The sequence below is a fragment of the Camponotus floridanus genome, unplaced genomic scaffold (genome assembly GCF_003227725.1).
Source record: "Camponotus floridanus strain SB8 unplaced genomic scaffold, Cflo_v7.5 scaffold4, whole genome shotgun sequence".
Classification (NCBI taxonomy): Eukaryota; Metazoa; Arthropoda; class Insecta; order Hymenoptera; family Formicidae; genus Camponotus; species Camponotus floridanus.
In genome coordinates this window covers 2,504,083-2,515,425 of record NW_020229547.1, presented here as the reverse complement: position 1 = coordinate 2,515,425, position 11,343 = coordinate 2,504,083, and the positions used below count along the sequence as shown (strand labels likewise).

Below are 11,343 nucleotides of genomic sequence, written 5' to 3'. Positions count from 1 at the left end.
CGTCCAATAGTTTCATCTATCTTTCTCCCTCTCTGTTCGATTGATTTACGTAGATCACGGCAGAGATCAGAAAGGATACCTCTTATATCTTCTAGAGTGAACACCATTTCTATTCGAGTGGATTTTTATTTCGGGAAAAATAGGAAGACTATACGATTTTGATAGCAAATTTAAAAGGTTTCTATGATGTACTTTAAGCTACTAATTTTGTGCTGTTGATCTTTGTTTGAGAAAATATTTTGATCGTCTTTTTCGTCTTTGACACAATTTTTCTCGATATTACCTGATTTATGAGATGACATATAAGTGATAAAAGAAACTCCTTTTAAAGAAAAATGAAGAGATTTGTAATATGACTTTTGGTTTTTGTAGATTGTGTACAAGGATGTGTTGTAAAAGGATGAGAAATGAGCATTGCATTTTTGCAAGTCAACAGGATCTCTGTGATTGATATATAATCATTTTTAACACCAATCGAAGGGAAAATCGATTATTGTGTTTCTCGTCGAGAGACACCCCTCTTTCACTCATTTATATGGCCAAGGTCTAAAGTAGAGAGATGAGAGAAGAGAGAAGGATTAAAGGGGGAGAGTATAAAGAAGAATGAGACGAAGACAGGTGTTTTATGAGCTATAAAAAGCGCAGAACGACAGGGGTAACTCGGATTTTTCCCCTCGGGTTTTGATCGTCTTGCAGTGAAAAATCGCAATCTCGTAGGATATGTCGAATCGAAGAAAAAGTGGCAGTAAAAGAGGATGATTGCGTGACCTAAAAAAATACGTCGGCTTTAGTTAGCCTTGTCGAATTTGAAATTAAAAAGCGAGAGCTTTAAAATCGCATGATTTTAATCGTGAATGAGGCCTTGGAAAGAAACGGAGGGACCAGTTAATTTCAGACATAAATCGATATTTTGAATGATACGAGGGGGATCGGAATGATGATAAATTTCACAAATCTTACAATGTTCGTAATTCAATAGTATCGACTTTTTTTTCAATTTTGCGTAGGATGGACGTACATTTTTTATATCGCGCATATGGACGGTCGCAATGAAATATCAATTGAATATCCAAGCTTTCTTATTTAGATTTGCGTATATTAATTGGAAGTAACACGATTAGTCGATCGAAATTGATACTATTGATATCGCTGCTTAAAAAAAAAAGTGTGTTTTAGAAATAAAATATGCTATAAATCAGATATATTGATTGCAACTGTAACGTAATAAAGTCGTGAAAAGTATAAAATATAAAAATAAATTGAAATCATAGAATATCCTTTTTTTATCCATTTTCGAGAATAAACATATATACTGTTTTTTGTCGGGAAACAAATTTAATAAATAAAAAATATAGTATATTTTATTAGATGTATCGAATATGTGTTTTTTTTACGATCTTTTTGCGATATTTTTTAATTCTATAATTGTATATTCTTTTAATCAATTAAAAATTAAATAAATCTCTAACGTTTAATTTTCATATATATGTAATTATTTAAATTTATTAATCAAATTATATGGCTGTCTCATTGTTCTTTATATTTTACTCTCTTTTGATCCTTCTTCTCTCTGTGTTTATCTCTACTTCAAGCAATAAATTCAAGAATCATAAAATATCTTTTGTATTTCACAGTGTCTCGGAATGAGACACATACAAAACAATAACGATAACTTGCGTAGCCACAAAAATTAATCGTGACAAACGTCATCCTTATGTGAATATATGTATGTACGTGAATATACGAGACGACCACGAGTTAAAATATTACGTCGAACATTCATACTTTTTGCCTATCCGTCTGCAATATATTAATCAACTTTTATCATGTCTTACACACACAATTATCGAGTTATAAACGCTTTCAAAGGTACGATAATAATAACAGATGAAGGAAGCTCGAATATATTTTCATTATAGATTCCCTGGACAGGAAAATTTGACGATAAAGGCTGGGCTCCGGAGAAGAAGGTCTGGCTTAATATAATTTTAGAGGCAAATCTAGGAGTCGTCGCTTCGAACGCGCCAACTCGAGAACCACTTGATATCGTCGCGACGCTCGGGGTGCGCGCGCGCTCACCCTCCGCACGCCGTCGCCGTCGCGACGCCCGACCCCACTCCGACGCCGACGACGACGACGCCGCCGCCACCGCCGCCGCCGCCGCCGCCACCGTCGTTGTTCCTCTCACCAGATCAGTTCCGTACGCGCCGCAATCGAGTCACCCGTCGGTGCCCCCTCGTCTTAACCGCTGTCGGTCGGTCACGGGGACGACGACGCGAACCGGCGACGATGACAATGAGTCATCCGTGCTGGTGTTGCCGGATAGCGCCGCGATGAAGGCCTGACCGCCGCCGATGATCGTCCATTCGCGAGCACGGCGACGGGGAAAACGCCCTCTGCGACCGCGGTGCGTTCTCCCTGCCTGACCTGACCTTCTGCCGGAGACGGAAGAGAGAGAGATAGAGAGAGAGAGAGAGAGAGAGAGAGAAGAACGAGGGAACTGGCTCGCGCGAATCCAGGGACGAAACGAACACGACATAGTGCCTACAATTCATTGTGCGAGATCACCCGGTGTGCCAATCGTCGCGGAGCGCCATCGTCACATCGCGACGACATGGAGAACGTGGAGAACCGGAGCAGTGCCGTCGACATGTCGCGGAAGATCTCCGAGACATGAAGAGAGCGCGACCGAGGGTGGGTATCCGAGAAGCGTGCACGAGGGTTTTGTACGCGAAGGGAGAGGGTCGGATGTTTGCGCGCTCGAGTGGAAACGTGTCAATCACGAGGGCCTTCCTTCGGAATATCCTGGGAGAGTATTATATATTCGAACACGCACCCTCGTCAACGAGTGTATCGCGCGATTAGCAAGCGTTGAAAGGTTTCGTCTCTTTCAATTATCTCTCTCCGGTTGTAATAAAATTATCTCCAGCTCGAGGATTATCTCTCGAGGATCATCTCCGGCGGACGTTTGTCCACGTTACTATTCGGTTCCTCGGCTTCGCTGGTCGCGAGACCAGTCGATTCGCGTTCGACCTACTCTAGTATTCCAACACGCTCGTTCAGTCTAACGCCCATTGATTTCTCGGATCGTCCGTCTCGCTTTTAACGCGCCCTCCCTCGTTCGCTCGAGCTCGCACCCTGGCACCCCCCTCGTCGGGTTCTGATTCTCGCGAGCGATTTGTCAACCACGTTCGCCAAGAGAATGAACATTCGCGGAGGCGAAATAAACGGGACGGGGCGCTTTATCGGCGCTCTCGTGCACGCAGACTATCGATTCTCGCGCGACAAGGGGTTGGTCGCCGCCTGACGGCCGTCACCGCCACCGTCGTCGTCGTTTCCGACGTTAATTTGTAGACTCGGTCGCGCGAAAAGGTGCCTCGTCAGTCCAGGATTCTCGCGACGTACGCGATAATGAAGACGCTCCCGCTGAGATCGTTCCCTTCCCCTGCCCCCCCCCGCCCCCGCTCCCGCTCCGGTCGATCATCCCCCTCGTCTGAGAAACGCCGCCGCTCGTGCACGTGCGAAAATACATGGTATGTACGGTATGACGTCATCGGGAATGCGCACCGGCCTCCGAAGATTCGATCGGATTTTATCGATGCCAGACGTTTCCCGCCGCCGCCGCCGCCGCCGGGGTTGGCGGTTGGCGATCAGGGTTGATTTAGAATCGCGCTAATTCGAGGACTCCGGCACGTCGACCTCGTACAGGGTGCGTCCCGCCTGATAACGCACGCCATTCGGCATCCGAATGGCGTGATTTTCTCTACGCGTGTCTCCGTCCCTCCAGATTTTCTTCCCCCCCCCCCCCCCCCCCGAGGAGTCCCGCGAGCGGAATCTGATTTGATAATCGGGGCAAAACTCCTCGTTCACGCAGGAAACAATCGCGCGAGCCGTATCGCGTTCGCTTTTGTAACTCGTATAACTTCGTTCGCACACGTATACACCGCGTGTACGTGCACGTCGGACATTACAAAGCGACGCGGGATTGAAAAACCGATACCACCTGTCCCCCTTTGATTCACGCGACACCTTTCTCCTTTTTTTTTTCTTTTTTTATTCGACTCCACTTTTACGCGGTAAAAGATCACAGAATAAACCGTAAATGTTGTACGCAAATACGTCCCCTCCCGTGGATTCGTTTTTTTAATAAACTCGACTATTTCGAGTGAAATCTGCATCGCTCAATTTAAGTGAAAAACGATACAGAGAGAGGGACGTGAAATCTTTGATATCTTTTTCAATATAATTCGCTTTTTCCAGGGACATGTTACTTATTTCTCTTTTTCTAGCACTTGCGAAATTTTCATTTCATTCGAGGCATGAATTTAGAAACTTTTGTTCGGTTTCCAGTTATCATTAATTGAGTGGCGTTATTCCTTGGTACTTTAAAATAATGCAGATCGTAATCGCATGCTTATTCCCTTTCAGTTTCGGATTCAGGACTGAAATGCCATGTTTGAGGACCTTCTGTTATATATATCGGGCGGGAATTATCGGTATATTAGGTATGCGTATATAATTTGACACACATGCATTGATGTTACATGACCAAGTAAAGGTTACTTAGAAAGCAATTTTCCATACAAGGGAAGTTTACGTATAAATAACTCAACGACAAAAAAAAATAATTGGCAAAATCCGATTTATTTATATTCACGACATGTAGGCGTAAAAGATGTCACGAGTGGGATAATCGCGCGTACGCAGTTGTAATAAATATTTTTTCGGTAATTTTAATGGTGATATATTTAATAGTTTTAAATCCTTTATAATCATTTAATCCAATTTAATTCTCTATAATTATATCGCACATATTTTAATCATAATCCTCTTTCCGCGGCAGCCTCAACATTCGAATTCTGATATCAACTTTTTCCTCCGCAAAATAATTGTATTTATTTCTTTGTTCATTACGTCAGAGAGTGAAATGAAACTTGAATGAATGCGATTCTCGTAGAGAGACAAAGACACACATATACATCCGGGATTAAAAGAACCGAGACAATTTCGGACGCTGGTTATTTGTAAGACGTACTTTTGATTAAATGTACAAGCGGCTTTTGATTAAATGTCAAACGTCACAATCATCGTAATGTTAAATGGAGCAGGGTTCGTGTTCCGGTCGACGCGGCCAATTGAAATGGTCTTTGAAACGGGCAGAACTTGAAGCGGCAACGACACCATTATGGCATATTCCTCATCCGAGTTACGCTACGTAATCCAAATGATATTATAGCGACGTCAAAGCAACGTCAGGACAATATATTACGATAAAATCATTTTGCACGCTCCTCGCTTGATCCTTTCAGGATCATGGATGTGTGATTTAATGCAACGGAGAATAAGATTATATGCAGCTTACGCGATTTCAATCTTGCACAATTAGAAATCATTGCGTAAATTCTGACAAAAAACTCTCGTGTTTTAATCGAATGCAACGAATCGTCCGATTAGTAAAGCTCCTGGACATTTCTCAAACTATAAAAAGAATTATAATTATTTTTGATATAAAAAAAATTTACGCGCGTCTTAAACAAGATTTAAATTGAAATCGATAAATTAATAATCATTTCTCACTCTTTAAAAAGACATAACTAAAATCGAGAAATTTAATTCCAGAAAGTTTAATCAGATGAGAAATAGATTTAATTTCGGATGACGCGATGGCAATTACTAATTGTTCGCAGATCACATGGGTTTCTTTGAGTCGGGGCCGGCGGTAGCAGAGCCGTGATCAAAATGAACTTGATAAATATGGACGCGGAGAACCGCGTGGTTCTGAACGTGGGCGGTATCCGGCACGAGACGTACAAGGCGACCCTGAAGAAGATCCCGGCGACGAGGCTCTCGCGGTTGACCGAGGCCCTCGCCAACTACGATCCGATCCTCAACGAGTACTTCTTCGACAGGCACCCGGGCGTCTTCGCCCAGGTACTCAACTACTATCGCACCGGGAAGCTGCACTATCCCACGGACGTCTGCGGCCCGCTCTTCGAGGAAGAGCTCGATTTCTGGGGACTCGACTCCAATCAGGTCGAGCCTTGCTGTTGGATGACCTACACGCAGGTATATCGTGAGCAATGTTTCAGTCAAATATCCGTGCCTAATCACGCCTAATCACGCCTAAGCGTGCACCAAAGGCCGCATTCGAGGTCTCAGAGTGAAAAATAGGTGTATATTATATTTTTATATTATATAATATAAATATAATATCACACAAATTTATTATATAATTTATTATATGATAAATAAGATGTTATATGTATATATATATGAAAAATAGAATATATGCAGTACGATATATATTCTGCTAGATAAATTTTTTTAGCGAATCAAGCAGACTACGATAACGAGTACAGATTTGTAGTATATATATATATAAGTCTTGATTCAGAATCATTTGTCCGACACGCTGGAAAAGTTTCTCGCTGATTCATTCCATCTTCAAAAAGTACCGTATCTTTTATCACGAATCACGCTCACAAATTTCTTCACGACTTTAATGCACAGCGTCTTTTCACTCAAGTGCTCTTAATTATTAATGTCTTTTTTTTAATGGCAATCAATTTTGATACTCTAGCTAGAATCTACTTGTCAGTGAAAGATGTGTAATTAATTTTACATGACGCGTTTTATTTAAATTAATTCTCTTTCAGGCTAAACAAGATCATGATATCCAAGACGATAAAAAAATAGAGATGAAAAAGCATAATAAATAAAGGTAGATATTTTTAATGAAAGAATCGCTCTTAAAGAAATCTATGTTTTTCTGATACATGTTTTTGAAAATAAATGTTAATAAATTTTGTAAAAGAAATATGGAACGTATGATTCAATAGTGTGTCGAACTCTGAAAATTAATCGTTAATTAATCGTTATGTCGTGTCTGAAAATCTGAATCTGAAAATTACTTGACGGATAAAGCAAGAGAGTAAATATACATGATCGCAAAGGTCATGTCAGTAGGTTGATCAAAGCGAAAGAGGTTTCTTTTTCACGCAAGGAAGCACGCACCGCGCGGTTCGCTTTTCTCACGCGCGCGCTTTATCTCCCACAAAGGCAAAAAAAACACCCTCGAAAAAGAGTTTCGCAGGTACGAATAACAATCCTTGTTGCATCTCTCTCTCTTCCCCCAATCTCTTCGCCTCCGACGCCTTCGCCCCCTTGCAGCACCGGGACACGCAGGAAACGTTGACGGTCCTCGACAGATTGGACCTTGACACCGAGAAACCCACCGAAGAGGAACTGGCCAGGAAGTTCGGCTTCGAGGAAGCGTACTACGAGGGGACTCTTACGTGGTGGCAGAAGCTCAAGCCTCAGATATGGTCACTATTCGATGAACCCTACTCCTCCGTCGCAGCCAAGGTACGATTCAAGTGGATTTTATGCTAAAATCATTGGCACAATTATTAAAAGTACACTCGTACATCTGGATATCTTTCAGATAATCAGCATAGTCTCCGTTTTCTTCATTTGCGTTTCGATACTCTCCTTTTGCCTCAAGACCCATCCGGACATGCGAGTGCCGATGATCGTGAACCGTTCGGTAAAGACTAACAACGTAACGTCCTGGGTGGTGGACAAGACCCGCACCAACGCCCACGATGTCTTCTTCTACATCGAATGCATCTGTAACGCCTGGTTCACCTTCGAGTTCTTGGTACGCATCACCGCGAGCCCGAATCGCTGCGACTTCATCAAGAGCTCGGTGAATCTGATCGACATGGTAGCTACCCTGAGCTTCTACGTCGACCTCGCGCTGCAGCGATTCGCGGCCCATCTGGAGAACGCCGACATCCTCGAATTTTTGAGCATCATACGGATAATGAGGCTGTTCAAGCTTACGCGTCACTCGTCGGGCCTCAAGATCCTGATACAGACCTTTCGCGCCTCGGCCAAGGAGCTCACGCTTCTGGTGTTTTTCCTCGTTCTCGGCATCGTCATCTTCGCCAGTCTCGTGTATTACGCGGAGCGCACCCAGTTCAACCCCAAGAACGACTTCAAGAGCATACCGCTCGGTCTGTGGTGGGCTCTGGTGACGATGACGACCGTCGGTTACGGGGACATGGTGCCGAAAACCTACATCGGGATGTTCGTCGGCGCGCTCTGCGCGCTGGCCGGTGTCCTCACGATCGCCCTGCCGGTGCCCGTGATCGTTAGCAATTTTGCGATGTATTACAGTCACACGCAGGCGCGAGCCAAGTTACCCAAGAAGAGACGCCGCGTATTGCCCGTCGAGCAGCCACGTGTGAGGGCAGGCGCGCCGCCAGGTGTGCCCGGCGGACCCGGGACCGTCGGGCCCCCCGGCTGCGCCCAGCAATTGTCGCACCTGCAGTCCGCCGGGGGCGCGGTCGCCACTGGGCCCCACGGCATGGGTCAGACGCCTGGCGTCGGGTGTCCCGGCGGTGGCCAAGGACCGCAGAATCGCCGAATGAACGCCATTAAGACGAATCATCCCAAGGATCCGTTCGCCACGAAAACAGGTAACTCGAACGCGCTCGATTGAAAGGAAAAAAAATATATATATTTGCATCTCGCGCGAATCTCGCGAGCTCTCCTTTATCCTTTTGTTAATCTTCCACGTGTTATGCGACGAGAATTGTATGAAGGATCAAGATACCTTGTAATTGGCACCGACTCGCGCTGTAATCTGATACAGAGTTTCAATTCTGGTCATTTCACATCGCACAATTCTGCCTAATTTGGCAATTTGATAGAGATCAGACCGATACAGAGACCAAATCCAACCGAATTCGGGATATAGATTTTTTTTTGTATGTCGACTGTAGATTATCGCGTCCGTTTGTGCTGCGTGCTTTTTGTACCTTATCCTTATTCACGAGAGACCACACATCATCACGCGATGCATTTTATTTGGACTTTTCAGGAGACTTATCTAAAAGTTGTTTGAGCGCGCAAGGTTGATATCTCCATTAACCATATTGAAATTTATGCCAATTGTTTCGCGCACGTTAATAGACGGGATTACGAAGAGCGCGAGGTGAAATGGAGAAACGATCGATCGTGAAAGCTTAATGTAAATCGCAATTTTGCGAAATCCTGATTATACAATGGCTTACATACGCGTTTCCATTTTCTATATCTAAGTAATCTCTCGTATATTCTTTACAAATTCAAATTTCGCGTGTTAACGCTTATGTCGTGCGCGAGAAATGAAGTTGGAGCAAAGTAAGCTTATAAATATATATGTTTGACACATAATTATTAAATATGTATAATGTAAGCAGGGCTGCGAAACGAAACGTGAAATTCAAATCCTCGTACCTAGTTTACCTTTTTAAATCGTGTTACTTAGTTTTCACGTTTCTCTTCATCTTTCGATACACGACATACGCCTAAAAAAATTAATGGCGCGTTTATTCGGTGCCATTTATTTGAGTTCCAAAAAGAAAAATATGTCGAAGGTTGACAAATGTTAGAGTTCGCGATTTTCGTGCGGATCTTACACAGTAAAAAATAAAATGTTAATTTTAACATTTTCACATGTCTCAGAAAGTTCACTCTAAATTTTAAGTTAAAATAACTCATTCGTCGTATGTTTCTTATTGACAAAATGATGAATAAAAATGTTAAATAATTGACACAATACTTTGCATTTATTTTTGTTATCGTGAGTTAAGTGTAATGTAAAAATGATATACAAATTAATTAAAAATTACATGAAAAAATAGTTACGATAACTCATAAGAAATATTGAGGATATTAACATATAATAGGAATTATTTTAACTTAAATTATTTGTAATAGAAACATTTGATTTTAATAAATTTGATTATTTTTGTGTGTCAAAGTTCAAGATTATTTGAAGATTCACTTTAACTTTTCTTAGAATGTTAAATTGACTTTGGGACATGTTGATTGCTTAAAATGATTATGTTAAAAATATTCAAAATAATATTTCTAAGAGATACGTACAAAGTGTTAAGTTATGAAATTGACATAAATGTAACACATGAAAGCGTTATAAAAATAATAACATATAGGTTGTATGTTAATTTTACATTAAAGTACTAATCAAAAACGTGGTAACGCAAGAAAATTTTAACATATATGAACGTACAATTTTTTACTGTGTAAGCGTCTACCAAGCCGACCGACCAATCTCTAGTGTCTCTTTTTCTTTTTTTCCTCGTATGGTGGGTTGCAGAGGAAGACCGGAGGAATTGTAACCTACGAACCAACGGGACCAAGAGAGCCGGAGGTTTGGATTAACCATTTTGCGGTCGTAGCGCGCTCACAGAGACAGACGGCTATCACTCACTGGTCGGAATTAATTCGGAGCGAACGACGTGGCGTGTACACCCCCTAATCAAAGATTGTCCTGTACGATCCGTAAAAATTTCATCATTCAGGAATGCGCTTTGGAAAGAGAAAGAGAGAGAGAGAGAAAGAGCGGGAAGGGGGTAGGGAAATTAATTTAATACCTCGCTGCATTGCGGAAGCATTGCGGAAGCATTGCAGCTCCTTGTTGCCCACATTTTACAAACAAAACGGCTAGGCAAAATAAACACTGCCGTGGCGAGCGTGGCGGCTGAGATCCGACCGGAAAACGAAAAGACGGTAAAAGTCCTGCGGCGGCTGTGTCATCAGACCGCAAAGAGCGTACGTCTATTATTTATCTGGAACGTGTAGAATTAATCGAGAGGAGGAGAAAACGACTCTCTGTCCGGACAAGAGAGGAGGAATCACCGGAAAGGCAGCTCGGCAGTTTGCGCTTCACGTACCTCTTCCCCGTTAATTCTATAGATGCCAAATAATATTAAATACACCGCCGTCGGGACGGAAGAAAAAAAGGAAGCTGATGGCGAATGCGAGAGAGTCTCTCGACGAGATCGTAGCACGAGTCATTTGTCGATCCAAATAGGCAAATTGTGCGTAGAGAGAAAGAGAAAAAAAGAGAGAAAGTCAAGGAAAACTCGTATAGAAAACTTTCCTCCCTCCTTCGCTTCATAATTTGAATTTTTTAATATTCATAAAAGACATAACGCAAGCAATTTTATTGCGCTAGCGGGTAAACCAATCGATGTATATTGGCATTATAATATATATTGGCTTATATTGTTGAAATCTTTTTGACAAAAATTTCGTCTAGATTTTTCTTTTATAATCGATATAATGTATAAATGCGTCACGCGATATATATATATATATATATATATATATATATATATCTATAATTTCCGCGCCTAAACGAGAATACTTTATACTTTTATAATTTATTCTTCCCTCCTACACTTTCTCTTCGAATATATTTACTACGAAAATAATCGCAATCTTTCTTTCCTACTGTCTCTTAGCTGAATCGCGCCAAGTAATTTCGAA

The 11,343-nt window shown here is 42.2% G+C and overlaps 1 protein-coding gene across 2 annotated transcripts; it reads left to right on the top strand.

Moving 5' to 3' along the window:
- The first annotated feature begins 2,201 nt into the window (after positions 1 to 2,201).
- LOC105251803 (potassium voltage-gated channel protein Shaw) lies at positions 2,202 to 11,079 on the top strand. Of its 2 annotated transcripts, none has more exons than XM_011258827.3 (5): positions 2,202 to 2,694; positions 5,688 to 6,066; positions 7,171 to 7,365; positions 7,445 to 8,483; positions 10,169 to 11,079. In XM_011258827.3, exons 2-5 carry the CDS (start codon positions 5,740 to 5,742, stop codon positions 10,231 to 10,233), a joined length of 1,626 nt encoding a protein of 541 aa, XP_011257129.1. In that variant the 5' UTR covers positions 2,202 to 2,694; positions 5,688 to 5,739; the 3' UTR covers positions 10,234 to 11,079. The 2 variants fall into 2 exon arrangements, with proteins under 2 accessions (XP_011257129.1, XP_025267244.1); XM_025411459.1 differs by having other exon boundaries at positions 10,159 to 10,286.
- The last annotated feature ends 264 nt before the right edge of the window (positions 11,080 to 11,343 follow it).

Excerpts from the sequence above, each read along its gene's own strand:
- LOC105251803 (XM_011258827.3), top strand. The coding sequence starts at position 5,740 with ATGAACTTGATAAATATGGACGCGGAGAACCGCGTGGTTCTGAACGTG. Across the intron at positions 6,067-7,170 it reads GTTGGATGACCTACACGCAG|CACCGGGACACGCAGGAAAC; the intron begins GTATATCGTGAG and ends GCCCCCTTGCAG. Across the intron at positions 8,484-10,168 it reads TCCGTTCGCCACGAAAACAG|AGGAAGACCGGAGGAATTGT; the intron begins GTAACTCGAACG and ends GGTGGGTTGCAG.